This window comes from Vicia villosa, linkage group LG1 (genome assembly GCF_029867415.1).
Source record: "Vicia villosa cultivar HV-30 ecotype Madison, WI linkage group LG1, Vvil1.0, whole genome shotgun sequence".
Lineage (NCBI taxonomy): Eukaryota > Viridiplantae > Streptophyta > Magnoliopsida > Fabales > Fabaceae > Vicia > Vicia villosa.
Window position 1 is genome coordinate 244,375,934 of NC_081180.1, and position 20,800 is coordinate 244,396,733.

Below are 20,800 nucleotides of genomic sequence, written 5' to 3' on the forward strand. Positions count from 1 at the left end.
GATATTTGTTAAAGACTAAAAGTCTTGGCCTTCATTATGGTAAGTTTCCAGCCATACTAGAAGGATATACCGACGCAAGTTGGATATCAACCGTTGGAGATTATAAATCTACAGCGGGGTGGATATTCACATTAGCTGGAGGTTTGATCTCTTGGAAGAGCAAGAAACAAACATGCATTACTCTCTCAACCATGGAATCAGAGTTTGTGGCTCTTGCGTCTGCTGGACAAGAAGCAGAATGGTTGAGGGATCTCTTATTGGAGGTTCCATTAGCTATAGACAATGTTTCAAAAGTATTGATACATTGTGATAGTCAAGCCACCCTGGCTAGAGCATTCAGTGAAGTATACAATGGAAAGTCTAGACACATAAGTCTTAGACACTCTCTCGTGATAAAAATGATAAAGGATGGGATCATTTCACTGACATATATACAAACAAGCTACAATTTGGCTGATCCTTTTACTAAACCACTGGCCAGAGATTTAGTAAAGTCTACCTCGAAAGGTATAGGATTAAAACTCCGTGAATGAGGGTTCCGATAATGATAGCAACCCAATCTGAAGTTAATACATCTTAACCTAGGATTCAATAGGTAACAACAAGTCGTTGATTTGAAAATTGGTGCAACATTCCGTGATGATGTTTACTATTAGAAATTGAGGGTTGAGTTTTAAATAAACTCTTAATGAAGTTCTATATCGAGGATATGTATCTAAAGAGATACTAATGAAACTTCACCTATATGAATTTCGAGATGGTGTCGTCTCATGATGAATTCATGAAAACAGGAAAAGCACATGGCCATAAATAGTGCTAGGAGAGATATGTAGACGAAGAAACTCTAAAAAGTGTGTGTATAGCAATGCCGGTGTGATCACTTGGGATAATGGTTCAAAGCATAGCTACCTAACATTTCGATTAGGCTTTGCGTTGTCTTTACTAAGGTTAAGTTCAAATTGAAAGATACCTAACTGTATTAACACTTTTTATCTTCTATATTCTAGAATTGGATTTGTCATTATTAGAACAATTGTGGAATTGTTGTAATTCATTAAGGAATACTACAAAGTTGTGTTCTAAAATGACAAAATAGTGAAAGTGAGTAAATGCTAATAAATGCATGAAATAAAGTCCCACATTGGAAGAATCACTCACTTTGAAAACTTTTATAAAGAGTTAATATCATTAACTCAACAAAAGGACAAAATAGGATAAAGTGCCACATTGACAAATATGGTGGTCCCAAGCCTTATGCCACTTGTCTCAATCATACAACCGCTCTTCGGTGTCGCCACCGGCGACACCGACTCTGGCTCCGACTCCGGGTCCGGGGGCATAGAGGCGCTAGTGGCGACTTGTAGACGGCACTTGAGCACTTAGGCCCATCGCATCGGAGCAATCGGGCTACTCGCGGCGTTAATGCGACCGGCTTAGTCCCTACGATTTGAATTTTGAATTCGGAAAGTGGCAACTGTTCACGAAATGCTGCATAGTGAAATCATGCAATCATTGATGAACCATGTTGTGTGCCAACAGTCATAACTTTTGAAAATATATTGTTTCACCAAGGGTCGCTACCTTATGAAACAATATTAACATGGCCTATAAAAGCATGATTCCGGATTCAGAATTCACATCACAAAAACAGAAAATCCTCTATAATAATTCCAAAGCACTTTTCGCTGCATTCGAGTTTTCGTCAGTCTTGCGCAAACTCGATAAGGCTGAACTATCCTGGATATTCCTGCATTGAAACTCTAAGACATTCGAGAGTGCTTGAAATACTATAAAAAAAAGTATTTCATTCACGATTCAAACCTGGATCCGTTTAACTTTAAAGCTTTTTGTAACAATAACATGTCTAACATTCAACAAAATAAATAATAGGGTAACAAAAAAAAACAAAATGGAACTTCTAGAAAGAAAGAAGAAAAAAAAAAGAGGAAATAAAATTCAACTTATTAAATCACGTGTCATATCGTGTTGAACAAAAATAACAAAAAAAAAATAGTAATTTAATACATGGCAAAAATGTGGAAGCAGGGGGCAGTTTAGAAATTTCATCTGGCTTCTTCTTTTCTCGACATATATATGAAGACAACTCAGTTCTCACGTTGTATGCCCAGAAAGACACAAACGAACTCCTTCAAGCTGTTTGGTCTATCTTCTTCTCCGTGAATCCCTTACAAAGGTAACTATATTCTTTCATTCTCTTTGCCAAATTATTATCAATGAACTCTTTTAATCAAATTTCATAATTCTTGTAAACTCTCTGTTGATTTATATTTTGATTTCATACTTTGAATAACCCCTATTTGTTTGATCTATGATTTGTTGACTTTTCATCAATTGTTATGAATATGAATGCTACTTATTTTCTTACTATGTGCCTTTTGATTACTATGATTCTGATCATTGTTTAATACCATAGGCTCATTCAATTATTTCATCTACAATTTTGATTTTAGTTATTTAGGGTTACATTCATTATCCATGCATGACTCCACTATTTCTAACATTCATCTTAACTTGTTTGATTAATTAGAATTAATTTAATAAAATAAAACTTCAAACTAAACTGAGGACTATGAAGCACTGGTACACGGTTTTAGATAAAGTACTGGTACCGGGTATGTACTTGCTACTGGTACGTGTACGGTATGCATATGGTACGTACTCGAACCAGTGCAACATAGACCGAGGACTAATTATGTTATTTTGGTGTAGTAAAAGTATGAGTTCCGAGGGTGTCGGGGAAGATTGCCTTGCTTGGGCAGCAAGAGATGCATCTGGAGTTTTGTCGCCTTACAAATTCAATCGCAGGTATATATATGTTACGCATCTCGAGTCTTCAATTTTTTTAATAAATCTTGACATTATGATAATGATGATTGATAAGGGCTCTTGGGAGTGAAGATGTTCATATTAAAATTACACACTGTGGTGTTTGTTATGCTGATGTTATTTGGACAAGGAATAAACATGGAGATTCAATGTATCCTGTTGTGCCGGGGTGAGTATTGGACTTTTCCTGTTGTTTGAATGGGTGAGAATACTATAAGCATAAGCTAATTTATCTGTGTTTATTTTCTTCGTATTTTCTTATCAGACATGAGATTGCTGGGGTTGTTGCAAAGGTCGGTCCTAATGTCCAACGTTTCAAGGTTGGTGACCATGTTGGAGTGGGGACTCACGTCAACTCGTGCAGGGAGTGCGAGTATTGTAACGATAGATTTGAAGTTCACTGTGTCAAGAGATCGGTTTTGACATTTAATGGTGTTGATTATGATGGTACTGTTACAAAAGGAGGATACGCCACTTCCATCGTAGTACATGAAAGGTAAACTTAACGACTTAACGGACGGCTTGTTTCTGATTATGTGTCAACTGAGGAGGTTGTAGCTTCAGTTCATAATTTGATATCATGTATGGTCTTGCATATGCAGGTATTGCTTCCAAATACCTAAAAGCTACCCTTTAGCTTCGGCAGGTCCTTTGCTTTGTGCCGGCATCACAGTTTATTCTCCCATGATGCGCCATAAGATGAATCAACCTGGTAAGTCTCTTGGAGTGATTGGTCTTGGTGGCCTCGGTCATATGGCAGTGAAATTCGGGAAGGCGTTTGGTTTGCGTGTGACAGTTTTCAGCACTAGTGTGTCCAAGAAAGAGGAGGCGCTGAACCGACTTGGTGCTGACAATTTCGTTGTTTCATCTAATCAAGAAGAGATGAAGGTAAGTGTCGCATAAACCATCTATGCTAATAGCATTTTCTTCAAACCATGAAAAGAATATTGATACCGATGAATTGTGGTTATGATTTTTTTTGTTGAAATTGATGGTGATTTCTTTGCAGGCATTTGCTAAATCATTGGATTTTATCGTTGACACGGCATCGGGTGATCATCCGTTTGATCCTTACATGTCACTCTTGAAGGTACATGGTATTCTGGTCTTAGTTGGGTTCCCAAGTGAGGTCAAATTCAGCCCTGCAAGCCTTAATATAGGTATGTTCTTTTGAAGTATAGAAGTTTCGTTGGAATGTTCGGTTTTTTTCTTTCTTGTAACCCATTGATTATAGCGCTGGAACCGAAAATAACTTTCATCTGTTTGACAGGATCAAAAACTGTTGCCGGAAGTGTTGCAGGTGGTACTAAAGAAACACAGGAGATGATTGACTTCTGTGCTGCAAACGGGGTTCACCCAGATATAGAACTGATTCCAATCGGGTACTCGAACGAAGCTCTTGAAAGGGTCATAAATAAGGACGTGCAATATCGGTTTGTAATAGACATTGAGAACTCTCTTAAGTTGAATTAGAGAGTCTGAAACTAAACAGAGAAGAAACGGTCGTTTTTTTGTTAAAAAAATTATGAGTTCGGTTCAGATCCGAAATTGGTTGCGGTTGCATTTCGCTTTGAATAAACGCAAGTTTCTTTGAGTGAAATAGAGTAGCGATCGTCAAAACTCTCATAGGTGATGAATCTGGTGGTTTTGGTGGAACAGTGAAGGGTGCATCTTCTCGAAAATCTTCAGTGTTAGAATGAGTTGTTACTGATACCAAATTTGTTATTTCAACAAGAGGTGAAGAAAAAGGGTTCTGATGTGTACTAGACCTAACTTGTGGGTTTGGTTTCCATTTGAATAGATTCTGTGATTTGCCTAAATCCATATCCTCAATAGTAGTATGAGTTGGATATGTAGATTTGTCTTCAGTGAAATCAACAAAAACAGAAGTTTCTGTCATGGGTTTAGTTGGTTTCAGATCTAACTCCTCCTCTTTGTCTTTCAACAAAATTTCTCGTGTAGCATTTTGTTCCATCAAGAATGACAACTCTTGAACCAATACCTCTTCCTCATCTGAAATTGGTAAAATTTCTCGCCATTCAGGTTTAAAGTGCCAGAGAAACACACTAGTAAAAGTGTCCCAACAAGATGGTGGATGAAGTTGAGACCTCCAAACCCACCATTGACGAGCAGGACCGTGTAATTTCGCCACAGCTTCTAGCAGCTTCACCTTTTCTGGTGTTGCTTGCTCTTTGAAAACTCTTTCAACACATAACACCCACCAGTAAGAATCTTCCTCACCGTAAAACACTGGAATGGCCATCTAATTTGGGAGAATGAGATCGAAAATGAGAGCACCAAATGTTAGGAAGCAAAAGCTAAACCCTAACAAGACTAGAGAAAATAAAACTATCTAAAAGAAACATAGATAAAAATAACTTTGTTGATTTCATTGATACCCTTAATTGTGTCAAAGACACTACATATATAATAATACTAATGGGCCATTATCTAAAATACCCAAATACTAGTGGAAGCCCAACTCAATAACAATTAAACTAAAATACCAACTAATATAAAACCTTAAATTAATAATTCTAATTAAACTAAATACAATTTTTTACTCTCTATCATAGGGCTTCCTTTGCTTTGTACTATAGTGATGTTTCTCTCTTTAATAAGCTTCCGTAGCATACAATGTAGCTTCTTATATGACTCGTAAGTTTGTTGCATATATATATATATATGCTGTCTGTATTATGATATTCAAATAACACAGCTCCAAACAAAAGCATGTCCATTTCATATAAAGAGATATAGTACGCTTAAAAATACATGACAGCATAGAAGTTTTGGTTATTTGCGCGGCAGAAAAATGAAGTTTTGGTTATTTGCAGGGTAGTGATTTGTAGGGTAGTGAACAATGCCCTCAGAGATATATAGTAGGTTAAAGAAAATACATGACAACATAGAAGTTTTGGTCATTTGACCAGAAAAATGAAGTTTCATTAATTAATCATAAAATACAGCTCAAGTCCCAAAATTTCAACATCCACAAAACCTCAAAGTAAAAGACCACAAAAACCTTGCCAGTATTTCTAAACTACTTTAAGCATGGTGATAATGATAAAAGAGGATTATGCAATTATAGTTTCTAGATCTAGGGTTTCAAAGGACAAACACAAAACTAAGAAGAACAAAAGAAAAGACAATTAAAAATTCTGAATAATTTCTCTCTACCCTTCTCATTAATCCAAGGACCTTAAATACAACTCAAAAGATTGTAGTAGGGTTTACTAATGGGCTCAGCCCAATACAAGGAAATAAAATAAAACATACTAATATTAATTAACTTATTTTGATATGTAATCTTCCATCCATTTGGGCTGTCTTGTAATTCTTTTGGGCTTGCTATCACTACTGCCTGGCCCAAGAATAACCTTGTCCTCAAGGTTATGGGTTCCCAATTGGTTGGGCTGAATAAAGGAATTGGCCCATTTGTTTGAATTCTTCGTGTGATGGAAATTGTGGCTATATGTGGAGACCGTTGGAACGTTTGGGGTAGGCTTGGGAGAAGAGTAATTTTCACGTGAAATTCAGCTGTCATTGGGCAGTGTGCGCCGAATGGTGGAAAGTGGTGTAAGACCATCTGACGGTGGAGAAACTGAAAAGGACTTAGGATTCTTATCTGATGGTGGGATTGTGTTTAACGTCTCTTTTGGTACTGCATGTTGGGAACACGCGAAGTCTTGAGTAGTCACTTCAGAGTTAGCTGGCCAAGGAGTGATAAGAGGAGATTGCATGTTAGATCTCTCTTGTACTCTCTCTTTAGAATTTCTCTCCTTTTCTTCTTCAGAGTTTCTCGTTTTCTTTTCAACACTCAAACTCGCCTTTTCTTCTTCAGGATCCCTCGTTTTCTCTTTAAGACACAACCCTTGTGTAACCTGTTGTTGAAAACCCTCACTCTGTTGTGTCTCTTCGTTTTGCACCGAGTTGTTGTCGTATTGATTCAACCCCTCGGTAGCCTCTGTGTCAAATACTGCTTCCAGATCTGTGGGGATGGGTCGATAATGGTGTTGAGGGTTATTTCCATGATAAGCCTTCAGCTGGGAGACATGGATGACGGAGTGGATGCGCGAGGAAGGAGGGAGGTCGAGATCGTATGCTACTGCTCCGATATGGCGGCGGACTGTAAAGGGGCCGAAAAATCTGGGGGCTAACTTCTGTGAGATACGGTGGTTGACGGAAACTTGCCGGTACGGTTGCAGGCGGAGGAGGACTAGATCTCCAACTTGAAAGGTCCGATCTGTTCTTTTCTTGTTACTTTGTTCACGCATCTTTAACCTATTTCGTTCCAAGTTCTATTTTAATGTACTCAGTATTTCTTGTTGCTGTTTCAGAGTAATGTTCAGATCTGGAACCATGGTCGTGGCTGGGTGATTGTTAGGAAACGAAGGAGGTGGTCGTCCGTAAAGCGCTTCGAACGGAGACATTTTGATCGACGAATGGTACGAAGTGTTGTGCCAATACTTCGCGAGGTATAAGTACTTAAACCATTTTTTTGGATTGTCACTAGTAAAACATCTGAGATAAGCTTCCAAACAGCGGTTTGTAACTTCAGTTTGCCCGTCTGTTTCAGGGTGGTACGCAGAGCTGTACTTTAGCGTCGTGCCTTGTGCTTTAAAGAGTTCTTTCCAGAATGTACTTAGAAAGATGGGATCTCTGTCTGATACTATTGATTTGGGAATGCCGTGTAGTCGACAAATCTCCACAGAAAAACGCTGGGCCAAGTCCTTGGCTGAGTATTTTGTAGGTAAAGCAAGGAAATGTGAGAATTTGGTGAGTCGGTCACAGATGACCCAAATGGCCGTATGACCATAAGAAAGAGGTAGGTGTGTTATAAAATCCATACTCAATTCGTCCCAAACAAGTGATGGTACTGACAATGGCTGAAGGAGTCCCTGTTTCTTCTTTGGCATGTATTTACTTTTCTGGCAAACTTCACAAGATCTAACAAATTCTTTTGTTTCTTTGTATATGCCAGGCCAGAGGAAAGAAGATGAAATGCGAGCTAGGGTTGGCTGAAGGCTTGAGTGTCCCGCAACTGGTGTTGAGTGATACTCTTCAAGGATTGCAGATCTAAGATTTGGAATCGGAGGTATGTAGATTCGTTCTTTAAAGTAAAGAATACCATCTTTTTCTTGAAAAACATTCTGCATTGTAACATCTGTTAGTATTTTATTCATGAGATTTCGGCCTTCTGTCTCTGTTTTGTAGAAATCCCTTAGTTGTGATAGAAGTTTGGGCACTGGTGACGAGATCGATAGGAGTATGGCATCTTCTTCTGTATGACAACGACTGAGAGCATCGGCAACCTGATTCACTTTACCAGGTTTGTAATGGATTTCAAAACTAAACCCCTGTAACTTTGCTGCCCACTTCTGCTGTTCAGGAGTTTGTATAGTTTGAACTAGGAGGCTCTTTAAACTCTTTTGATCAGTATAGATTAGGAATTTCCTTCTAATTAAGTATTGACGCCACTTTTTTACAGCTTCAGTGATAGCATACATCTCTCTGACATATACTGAAGAGGCTTGAAGGCAATTGCACATTTTCTTGCTGAAAAATGCTATCGGGTGTCCTTGTTGAGATAGAACAGCTCCAACAGCAACTGCCGACGCATCAGTTTCCAACACAAAGGTCTGGGAGAAATCAGGAAGACGCAAAACAGGTGTTTCAGTCATTTTTTGTTGTAATATTGTAAAAGCTTGCTCTGCTGATGTACTCCAATGTAACTTAGTGGAATGAAGTAAATCGGTGAGAGGAGCGGCGAGTGAGGCGTAATGACGTACAAAACGTCGATAAAAGCCGGTGAGTCCTTAAAAACCCCTGAGTGTCGAGAGTGAACGAGGCCTTGGCCAATCTAGTATAGCTTTAATTTTGTCTGGATCTGGGGTTACACCATCTTTGGAGATAATATGACCTAAATAAGCAACACTAGGAGTAGCAAAAACACACTTTGATAATTTGGCATAAAACTGATTAGCAACAAGTAATTCTAAAATCAATTTTAAATGCGTTGAATGATCTGAAATGTTAGAACTATAAATCAGTATGTCATAAAAAAAAACTAGGACAAACCGTCGGAGATAAGGTCGAAGCAAGTCGTTCATTGCTGACTGAAATGAACTAGGAGCGTTAGTTAAGCCGAAAGGCATCACTAAGAATTCATAGTGTCCATCAAATGTTCTAAAAGCAGTTTTGTGAGTGTCCTCTAGTAAAACCCGGATTTGGTGATAACCAGATCGTAGATCGATCTTAGAAAAAATAGTTGCAGAACCCAATTCATCAAAAAGTTCATCAATGGTGGGAATGGGAAAACGATCGCGAATTGTCACAGCATTTAGTGCTCTATAGTCAACACAGAAACGCCACGTACCATCTTTTTTCCGCAACAATAAAACTGGGGAAGAGTAAGGGCTGTTACTAGGTTTTATGGTACCCTCTTGTAGCATATCCTGTATGATTGAAGTCATAGCATCCTTTTGGGAATGAGGGTATCTGTAGGGTTTAACATTGATGGGTGGTGTGTTTGGGGCAATGGGGATTTTGTGATCATGAGGTCTGGTGGGAGGAAGGCCATGGGGTTGTTCAAAAACCTTGGCATATGAATGAATAATTGTGGAGATTTCTTTAGGTAAGTTTGGTGCTAAAGAGTGAAGGGGGTCTGAAGGTACTTGTTCAAGTTTTTCTGGTGGGATTTGGGTTGGCTGATACAAAAGAAGGTGGAGGGATGCAATGGAATCTGTGTGTATGAGGTGGCAAAATTGGTTATAGGAAGATGGGGAGATGTGGGGTTTGGATTCACCTGTTATAGTGATGTTAGTGTTGTTGTGAGTGAAAGAAATCTTAGGAATTGAAAAATCTGCCATAAGTGGTCCTAGAGTTCTCAACCACTCCATGCCAAGAACAACATCGGCTCCCTCAATAGGAAATAAGTGAAAAGGAATAGCAAATGAATTGTTTTGTAACTTAATGGGCACGTTTTGACAAATTCCCGAGCAAGAAAGTTTAGATCCATTACCTACCATGACTGAAAAGTTAGGAATAGGCTGAGTAGGAAGTTTGAGGTGTTGGGCAATACGGGGTTGTAGAATGTTGTGTGTACTTCCAGTATCAATTAAGACTGTGACGGAAAGGCCATTGATGGCGCCTTTAAACTTTAAAGTTTTTGGACAGAATTGCCCATTCGCTGCTTGGGGAGAAAGTTGGAAATATGTATCTTCTTGTTCATGAGTAATGAGAGGTTCCTCATGTATTTCAGCCAGTTCTGAAGTAATAACATCATCATCCTCAATTAAAAGGAGAAATTTTCCAGCTGTAGCACATTTTTGGCCTGGTATAAATTTTTTATCACAATTAAAACATAAGCCTTGGGCACGACATTCTTGTAATTGAGCATTTGAGAGGCGTCTAATGGGTAATTTGGGAGTTGGGGTTGTGGTTAGCGGTTTGGCAGCAGCAAGTGATGTGGTTGTGTTTTGAATTTGTGTGTTTGGGCGGGCTGATTGGTTGGTGAAAGGTTTTTGGAATTTGGGCTTAGCCTCACGCAATTTAGATTCAATCAACTTAGCAAGCCCTATGGCTTTAGAAATGGAGTCTGGTTTGTGAATTGCCAATTCATTTTGGATTTCTGGAATTAGACCAGAAATAAAATAGTTGAGTAATGCATCACGTGATAGACCAACAACCTGGTTGCCCAATTTTTCAAACTGAGCTTGATATTCTACCACCGAATGAGTTTGTTTCAATTTGAACAATTCTGCTTGGTGATTAGCAAGGTAGATGGGCCAAAACGTAACTCTAAAGCCTTGGTGAAAGATGTCCAATCAACCAACTCACGATTTTGATGCATCCACTTAAACCAACCTAAAGCCTCTCCTTTCATATAAAATAACATCATGGCTAAACGGTTTTCCGGAGGTAAATTATAAAAAGTAAAGAATTGTTCCGCTTGAAATAACCACTCTAGAGGGTTAGAACCATCAAACATGGCGAGTTCGAGTTTAGGTGTACGAAAAGGTGGAAGGGGGCGGTTTGAGGACTAAGGGAGTAAGGTATTTGGGACATTTGGGAGGTGAGAAAGGGGGGTGTTGTTATAAATATAGGTGGTGGGACAAAGTAAGGAGGTTCCAAGTAAGATTGGTAAGAGAGATTCCTATTGGGTTGTTGAAAAGGGGTTTGAATCGTGGATGAATGTAGTGTTGGTGTGAAGCTGGTGGCTAGTGTAGTAGCATTGAAAGGGGTAAATTGAGGGCGGGAAAAATTTGGGGAAGGTTGGGGGGTAAATAAGTTAGAGATATGAGTGTTAGGGGAAATAGAGAATACCAGAGAGTTGGAATTTATACCTGCTGAGCTGTTGCTGTGAACAGTAGCTCCGCCAGGAACAGTAGTCGCATTATGAACAGTGGACGCGGTATGAACAGTAGAGGCGCTTTTTCCATATGGGCTGTGAACAGTACCCGCCGTCGCATGAACAGTACCGGTGGTTGCGGGAACAGTACCCGCTGGGTGTTTTTCAGTCTGAGCAGCCAGCTTTGTTAGCAATGTCATGATGTTTTCATACCTTGAATCAGAAATTAGCTTCTCATCAGCCATTTTAGTGTGAAGCTCTTCCAATTCAGAGTGAGTCTTGAGGAATCTCTCATCCATTTGCTGCTGTGTTTCTTGCATAGCATTGTCAAGATGAAGATGGGCTGTTTGTACAACTTCATCAACAATTTCGCAAGGCTTTGGTGGTTTAGGGGGGGCCATGGAGTCGAGATGAAAGCACCAATTTGATAAAGAGGATTATGCAATTATAGTTTCTAGATCTAGGGTTTCAAAGGACAAACACAAAACTAAGAAGAACAAAAGAAAAGACAATTAAAAATTCTGAATAATTTCTCTCTACCCTTCTCATTAATCCAAGGACCTTAAATACAACTCAAAAGATTGTAGTAAGGTTTACTAATGGGCTCAGCCCAATACAAGGAAATAAAATAAAACATACTAATATTAATTAACTTATTTTGATATGTAATCTTCCATCCATTTGGGCTGTCTTGTAATTCTTTTGGGCTTGCGATCAGATAATGGTGCAACTTATACAACAACACTTTGCCTGAAGCGTTTCCTACTGCCATAAAACCCCCACCTGGACTAAAATCAATACACCGAGGATAATGCAGGCTCATATTCGACCGCGGCCAGTTAGAGAAAACAGTATAGGATGGTATGTGTATTAACTTCAAACTGCTCTTCCTCAATGTCGAACAGATTGCTAATATTTGAGAGTCGTGATTATATTTCATGAAATCCACTGTAGAATTCAGATTATCAATGGTCTTGATCGGTTTTCTCTTACCGCCGAGAAATTCTTCACTGTTGTAAATATTCACGATTCCACTGTCTGAACCAGCTGCGAAATGTGTCCCTACCGGAGAAGTACAAAGGGCTGTGCCGGTTAAACAGCCCTCATCAACACCTTTATGTATACAAGTCCTCGTTCGCAGATCCCAATGGTAAATGTGGCCGTCACCACCAGTGCTTAACAATTTTTGCCCGTCTTCGGAAAATGCTAATGCTCGGACTGTTCCGTTCATCTTCAGGGTACCAATTAACTGCTTTGATTTTGCTGAAACCAGTAAAATATAACCTTCATTACCCACAAAGGCTATCGTTTTAGAATCGGGAGAGACCTCGAAAACTTCCAAACTCTTCTCGTCCCTATCTAACAGTGGACCAATTTTATCAACTCTAGCCTTAACTAAATCAAGACTATAAAAGAAGTTTCTTCTTCCTGATATTATCACCTGAGACCCATCAGGCAAGAAAGACGCTTTTCGAATGGGGCAGTCTTCGAGGAAGATGCTTTGAATTTTGGTGTTCCGTTTGCCATCAATTTGAAAAAACCTAAGTTTCCGGTCTAATCCAGCAGCGAGAAGCAGCTGACCGTTTCGATGGAACTGAACCGAGTTTATGGGACCATTAGAAGGATCTTGTATATTTGCATCTACAAGTCTCGAGTATTCAATATGTCCTGGCAACAATTTCGAGCTGCTCTTCACTATCAGGTCTTCATTTGTCCTGAGAATATCATCCACATCTACATCCACATATCCTCGGGTCGCAACAGCTTTATTTTCATCATCTGTCAACTCATCATCAGAAGATTCATCCATTCTCGACCCTGAATCAAGCTGCGCCCAGTCAGTTCCTCGGTTGAGCTTCACATGTTGAGCTCTCAATCTCGACACATACTCCGACCCAGAAATCAAATTCTTATCCTCCTCCTTCCTTAGCTTCCTTAATCTGTTGACTTTAGCTATGTTTACAGTAACTTTTTCTTCTTCCTCGTCCACCCACACCGGCTTTCTATCATCATTATCACAACTTCCATCTGAGAACTCAGCATCTTCTTGATAACCAGTGAGGACATTATCTGCAGAACGGTCAACAAAGAACAAATCAGACGCCTTAGCCGCAATACCGACATCCAAATCATCAATCTCCCCCTTCCCAAATTCAAGAGGGGTATAGAGAGACCCGAACAAAGTTTTTTCATTTCTTTAACTTGTTCCATCTCAAACGGTTCTTCCTTCTCATCTCGCTTCCTCTTTTTCACTTCCAAGGCATCAACATCATCATCATCCTCTTTCCCATTTTCAATCTCTTTTTCTTTAATATCTTCCTCCTTTTCGGTCTCGTTTTTAGATAGAGCATTTTGAGATATTAAACTCATATTTTCAAACAAACCTGAAAAATAAAAAATGCAAACTCAGATGAAACCTTTCATCTAATCCAATATAAAAGTTGGAAACTGAAATACAATACAAAAATAACAAGCAACAGACTCCAGTTTTGTGTGGTTGAATTAGACCGTAATAGCACCGACACCTCTGAGGAAAGGTGTGTCTCCGAGAAATAATCAATTTATTCATTATTTCAAATTATTACCGGTTTCGACGTGTTAGTTTATAATGTTTCATAAACTCAAATCATGAGTAACATAAATAAATACATCATATGAAAAAGAATTGAGTTTTATTTTATACATACATTTCAAATAATCAATAATTTCACCATTTCTGCATCATTCAGTTACATGAAAAATCATCCATGCAGTAGATAAAAGAAAAATCAGAAAATAATGTATACGTAAATCGAATGTATACGTAAATCGAATGTGTTAATCGATTATTCTAATGAAAAAGCATGCAAGTTAGATTCAGTATATTGGGGAGAAACACTTAACGAAGCGAAGGTATCGACGATGGTGCCTGAGTCTATCTGTCTGTCTATGGAAGGGTTTAGGGGAGAGAGTGATAAGCAACGCCATAGTCGAAAAGGGTTTAGCAATTCAATACTATTGGGCTTGAATTCGGTTTTCTTTTGGGCTTACTTGCGTTTTTCTATAACTGGGCTTTAATATCTCTAAACGGAAGGAAGGAAGGAAAGAAGGGGAATGCTCATTCCAACCGTATGTGTTTTTCCACACCACCATAAAATATCATAAATATTTGTAGTGTCTAGAGATGTATCTCCCGGACGAATCAATTTGTGTTTTACAAAAATGCGTTTAGAAATACATTTTCAGATGTTATGAATATTTTAGGCTATGTTTGGGAGTTTGGAGGGGAAGGGACGGTTTTGGAAAATAGGAAGAATTGGGTGAAAAGGATAAAAAGATTTTGGGTAGGAGAGTTTTGGAGGGTTTGAGTTTATTCATAACACCATAAACCCCATAAAATGGGGGAACTCAAAAATTGTATTGAAGGAGGGTTTTGAAGGGCTTGCATAAATTTTCCAAATATCTTTTAGGTTGTTATAGTATTCTGAAAATTAAAAATTTAGTAATGATAATGACTCTTTTATCATTCTAAACAAAACCATTTTTTCAAAAAATATCAAATATTTTCCTATTTTTTTATAAAATTTTGTTTTTGGAAGTCTTCCCTTCCCCTCCCCTCTAAACTCCCAAACATAGCCTTAGGATTTCTAAGAATGTGGTGAGCATACTAAGGAATGAGCATTCCCTTGAAAGAAAGAAATTCTTGTGGTTGCTCATTACACTTAGAGTGTTTGATGGAGGGAAGAAAATTTGACTTCAAAAATAGAGTTTTCAAGGTTTTGAATAATAACAGACGCCATTGTTGCATTTGCGAAGTTGCAGAATGTTTTGTAGGTGCATCTACGGAAAAATTAAATGTTAGGGTAGTTCTGTAGATGCAACTCCGGAACAAACCCAGTTATCATGAATGCTACGTGCTTCTGTAGCTGTATCTACGAAAGCTTTCCACGTGTATATCTACAGAGTTAAAATTTATTTTTTTCTCTTATTTTTATAACTTAATTGTATCTAATTCAATTTATTTGTTATACCTTGCAAATATTATGGCTAATGGGACTGACCGACTCATACATGGGAAGGTTGCACAACATGCATCCGTGCATGGAGCCAGATGGTGCTAGAGGTAGTCGACCCCTCTGATCCAACAGAGGCCATAGTTAAGGCTATGTCGCAGACTACTCCGCAGCCTAGTGCACATGCGCCGTCCACTTCAAATTCTTCATCTCAGAGGCATCGGGATGATGGTGAGGGTACTTCACACGCGCCTTCCTCCTGCAGACCTTGTCAGGATATGTCTGTGCACCTCCAGCTGATATTACATCTCATGTGCCACCGATTTTTTCTCTCTCATCCATGTTAAATAGTATTAATATATTCATGTCAATATAATATGTTCTGGACTGGGCCAAGGTTAGGCCCAATCTACTTTCGGCCCACTTAGTCTTAGAGGCCCAAACCACTCTGTGCTCCATAATTGGGCTTAGAATGCTCGTCTCCACTATGACCGGTATAATGCTCCTCGTGAGCTGTCTGACGCTCGACATGGATGCTCCCCGTGAGCATCCTCTCTGCCGAGGACCCTGCTCCTCGTAAGGCTCCTTCATATTTAACCCCCCGAATAACGCGAAGTCCACGTGGTCCCTAAAAGACCACGTCTCCCATGAACTTCGGAGCGGTTAACCAGGACAGAGGGATCCCACGCACCTCCGATATTTCTGCCTAGGAAACCTGGCAGTCTCCTAATTGGGTCTGGGCATCCAACCCAAATAGCGAGATCATGGCCCAGCGCTGGGGGCTATAATTACCCTCTTTGATCAGAGGGTCAGGTATTCACTTCTTTCCAACCTTTAGCTTGTAATTGCACTCCTTTGCTCGTCTTCTTACATTGGCATCGGAGTACCTTGCAGGTACACACCCCCTTACTCTTCGAAGACCCCGTTCCAAGCAGCCCGTGACGATCCTTCTGATCAGGTACGATCAGTGGCGCCGTCTGTGGGAAACCAGCTTCCCCTTCTTTAACAAACAGAGATCAAAGCTAATCCATCCAACGATTGTCATGGCTGGAAACAACAACAACATCAACGTCCCAAATCTTGATCCCTTCCACCTAGACGATCTCATTCAAGGTTCCGCCCCCGACGGGACGAATCGACATCGGCGGGAGGGACAACAGCTTACCGCTGACGGGCAAGGAAGACCGAGGCATGAGACCTCGCAACCTAGCAAAAGACAGCAACCTCAAAACGTCGAGCAAGCTCAAAACGGTGGCAACGAGCAACTTCAAAATAACAGAAACGAGCTCGCTCTAGTTCAGAACAACGAAACAGACACAAGAGACGGGCAGCCCGCCTCCTCTTTCACTCATACCTCCCAGAGGCGAAGAAACCAGCAGGATGACGACCAGGAACAAGTCGACATCTCTGAAGATACCGACTCCACAACCGTCCTTTTGCTTGCCGCCCTCAAGAAGACCAATCACCTCATCCGACAACAAAGCGAGCGGATTGACAGGATGGAAAGGAAGCGACAATCACGATCTCCACCAAGGAGACACTACCGATCGCGTTCCTACTCCTCCTCGCGCTCCCCGCCAAGGAGGTATCGTCGACGCTCACCATCTTCTTCGCGCTCCCCACCTAAGAGGTACCGTCGTCAAAGGTCTTACTCCCGCTCTCCTCGGCGGAAAGGTAGGAAGAACCAGGCCTCCGATGAAGTAGAGACGGGTAGCCCGTCACCCGAACAAGATCGCCGAGGCTCCACCAAGGCTGTACCAAAACCCCACGAGCGTCCCTCCCCCGAGGACAATCGTAGGACATTTGGGAAATCACAAGGGAAACCCCGAAGAAAACACAATAACCGCGGAGGGAATTCGACCTCCCCCGTACCAAGTGACGAGGAAGACTTCCGCAGCCCTCTGTCGGAGGAGATCCGGCGAGCCCGCCTGCCCCGAGGAATGGAGAAACCTCCAACCCTGGACCCTTACGACGGGACTACGGACCCCGACGATCAAATTCGGAGCATCGAAGCCATCATGGACTATCACGTGGTCCGAGGGTCCATCAAATGTCGGATATTTCCGGCCACCCTCAGAAAGGGAGCAATGACCTGGTACAGAAATCTTCCTCCCAACTCCATCCACTCTTGGGCAGAACTCAAGAAGCTCTTATCCAACCACTTCACGGCCTCTCGCCGACAACCAAAATCTGAAGCGACCCTCGAAGCTGTCATCCAGGGTACCGACGAACCTCTCCGGGACTATCTCGATAGGTTCAACAAAGAAGCCGTCCAAGTCCAGACGACTGACCATATGAAAAGGTATCTCCTCGAACGAGGACTCCTCCCGGGGAGCGACTTCAAGAAGGCGATCAAAATTGAGAAAGTCCGCACCATGGACGCCCTCCTCCTCAAAGCCCAAGCTTACATTGCTTTGGAGAAAGGCGAAGCTGCCGTGAAGAAGGCTTCAAGAGGCAACGACACCGCCCGCAGCTCGAGTCGGGGAAGCAAAAAAACGAGAGACGACAGGTCCCGCGATACAAAAGATCACAGGGGACCTTCTGGTCGTTTCACTGACTACACCCCTTTGAACGCTCCGCGCGAGCGTATTCTGCTCGAGTGCCAGAATACTGAGTTCAAAAAATCCAACGTCAAACCCCCAAGTCCAAACCCCACCAGGCCGGGAACTGACAAATCTAAGTACTGCAAGTATCACAAGAGCCACGGGCATCTAACCGACGAATGCATACATCTCAAAGATGCCATCGAGACTCTGATCAACGAGGGTCGTCTGTCTAAATACACAAAGAAAGGAGAACCTCCTCGGAGAGAGGGACCGAGAAACTCCGACAACGACAATTCACCGGACAGCCGACCGCTGGAAGTTGCCCTGTCTGTTACCCGACCAGAAGATTTCATCCCTTCAGTTGGAGTGGCATCCGCTTTCAGCACGTGGGAAGGATTCCCGACCACGATGGTCATCTCCAACGGCGGGGATCCGGGGTCGCTCACGATCAGCTCAGTAAAAAGAAAATTTGACGAGCTGATCACAGCCAACTCAGATCTCGGCCCAACCCTGCAAAAGTTCAGAGGCAAATCAGATCCAATCCCTTTCTATCTAGAAGAGCTCCCCGGTGGAGCCCTAAATGCCACGATCCCCCTGCTCGTTCGAGCAAGGATGGAAAATTTCGACGTCCGACGAGTCTTGATTGACGAGGGGAGCTCGGTCGACATCATGTACTCCCATCTCTTCAAAACCCTCAAGTTGGACGACTCCCACATCACTCCATATGTAGGCTCCGACCTCCAGGGCTTCAATGGGGCGACCACCAAACCCTGGGGATACGTCGAACTAATTGTCACTTTCAGGGAAGGAGAAGCTTCCAGACAGGTCAAGACGCGGTTTATAGTGATCGACTGCAAGACCCTCTACAACTGTATCATTGGAAGTCCTACTCTAGCTGAACTCACGGCCGTCCCCTCGACCGTGCACCTAAAGATGAAGTTCTACACGAAAAGGGGATGAGTAGCCACCATCAGCGCCGACATCGAAGCAGCCAGAAGGATATTCGATGCATCGATGAAGGGCTTACAGCTAATCGCTCCTCCCTCCAACTCCAACAAGAAACCAAGAGCCGACGACAAGCCTCCTCGAGAAGATCTCCAACAACCATCCCACGTCAGCTCGATCGACCTCGATGCTCGCTTCACGAAAGAAGAACTGAAGAACGGCGAAGAACCACAGCCTGAGACAACTCACCCCATCCGACCTATCCCGGACGGCGATTTCGAGCTCGTCCCGCTGGGCGACAACCCCGACAAGGCCGTGAAGATCGGCAAAGACATCCCCGACCTGCCGAGGAAACAGCTCATAGCTTGCCTCCGCGCCCAATCATCGGCCGCACATTCATCGGCCACCCAATCAAGCTCGACCGCGCATTCATAGCTAAAGAGCGGCATCGGAGAAACGCCCCCCTCGGCGTCAGAGCCGGGGGAATCCTCGTGCACCTCCTCAGCTATGGCCCCGAGAGGCGTAATTTCCGCCTCAATTACTTCAACATCAGAGCTACTTGCTGCCGTGTTGTCTGATCCACCGGCCCAGGAGCCAGATTCCGAGCTGGATCCCGAACTAGACCCCGAATCAGATTCACCTGCATGCAGAAGGAAAAAATGAATTCGACGGTTCATCAAATCCACCCTTCCACCGCAACAAAAATGAAAGGGTAGAGCAGGAGCGGCAGAGTCCCCGGCTAAACCCCTCATCGAGGACACGCCCGTCCGTCAGCCAAGGACTCACGTCAGAACTTAACAAAGGGGGACATGAATACAGTGATCGAACCCAGGAAGTCACCAAGCATCACCCGAAAATATTGTCAAGCCCACAGACTGACCCCCGGGCATCGCTTGGATAACCCGAGGAGAAAGTGACGATTGCAAATAGGGCACAGCCGACGTAGACGGCGAAAACAGTGAAAGTGCACAGTCGCGAGTTTCCGAAACCCTACGAAAAAGGCATGAAATACAAGCAGATTCGTGATCATACCTGAAGATGACATAGCAAGGATGACCGGAATGAGTTCCTCGGCGGACGGCGGTGTTTTCTGCGAACGGTGGAACGACCAGCTACTCCCGAAGATCACTTGTCTGGAGCCGAACGCGCGAACAGAGAGGAAAAAACGCCTAAATGTTGGGGGACTCACCCCTTTTTATAGGGAAAAGCTCATAATGCGATACGTCGCGTCGCCTGACACTGTCTCCCTAGCACCGCCATCTAGACCCTAGGCAATCATTGCCTATGCCACGTCAGCGCATACTATACACGCGTGATCTTTCGTTTTAACCCACGAGCCACTCCATCTGGGCATATCCAATCGACGAGGACCCGTCCTACCGGAGCCGAGCATCATCAAAGTCGCAGCTTCTTGGCCAGAAAACTCCAACTTGGGGGGCTCCTGTTTTGGACTGGGCCAAGGTTAGGCCCAATCTACTTTCGGCCCACTTAGTCTTAGAGGCCCAAACCACTCTGTGCTCCATAATTGGGCTTAGAATGCTCGTCTCCATTATGCTCGGCATAATGCTCCTCGTGAGCTGTCTGACGCCCGGCATGGATGCTCCCCGCGAGCATCCTCTCTGCCGAGGACCCTGCTCCTCGTAGGGCTCCTTCATATTCAACCCCCCGAATAACGCGGAGTCCACGTGGTCCCTAAAAGACCACGTCTCCCATGAACTTCGGAGCGGTTAACCAGGATAGAGGGCACCCACGCACCTCCGATATTTCCGCCTAGGAAACCTGGCAGTCTCCTAATTGGGCCTGGGCATCCAACCCAAATAGCGAGATCACGGCCCAACGCTGGGGGCTATAAATACTGTCGCGGGGAAAAATCGTTTGTCTTTTTTGTGATGAGACACCTGATGCCTTCTTTGGGCTCGAGTGCTCAAAAAAATGATTTTTCTTTTGTACGGACCAAACTTTTTATTATTTCCAAAGGAGGAAAAGGAAAAAAGCTGCAATAACCTAAAAGTGGGGGGAGAGATCTTGGGTAAGAGGGTTGGTTATACGAAGGGAAGGTATTAGCACCCAACGTATCTATAGTACTCTATAGGTTTCTTTGCTTTGTTTTTCATTCC

The 20,800-nt window shown here is 42.4% G+C and overlaps 2 protein-coding genes and 1 pseudogene across 2 annotated transcripts; 2 read left to right on the plus strand and 1 right to left on the minus strand.

Annotated features, from left to right (window-relative positions):
- The first annotated feature begins 2,073 nt into the window (after window positions 1–2,073).
- Window positions 2,074–4,537, plus strand: LOC131624864 (probable cinnamyl alcohol dehydrogenase 1). The gene is made up of 7 exons (XM_058895787.1): window positions 2,074–2,194; window positions 2,731–2,826; window positions 2,903–3,016; window positions 3,113–3,343; window positions 3,450–3,735; window positions 3,857–4,007; window positions 4,118–4,537. The coding sequence occupies exons 2-7, from the start codon at window positions 2,738–2,740 to the stop codon at window positions 4,318–4,320; spliced, it is 1,074 nt and encodes a 357-aa protein (XP_058751770.1). The 5' UTR covers window positions 2,074–2,194; window positions 2,731–2,737; the 3' UTR covers window positions 4,321–4,537.
- A 7,225-nt stretch (window positions 4,538–11,762) lies between these two features.
- Window positions 11,763–13,570, minus strand: LOC131598213 (U3 small nucleolar RNA-associated protein 18 homolog; annotated as a pseudogene).
- Window positions 13,571–16,235: 2,665 nt separating this feature from the next.
- LOC131598221 (uncharacterized) lies at window positions 16,236–18,698 on the plus strand. Its single transcript, XM_058870843.1, has one exon. The coding sequence runs from the start codon at window positions 16,236–16,238 to the stop codon at window positions 18,696–18,698; it is 2,463 nt and encodes an 820-aa protein (XP_058726826.1).
- Window positions 18,699–20,800: the final 2,102 nt, after the last annotated feature.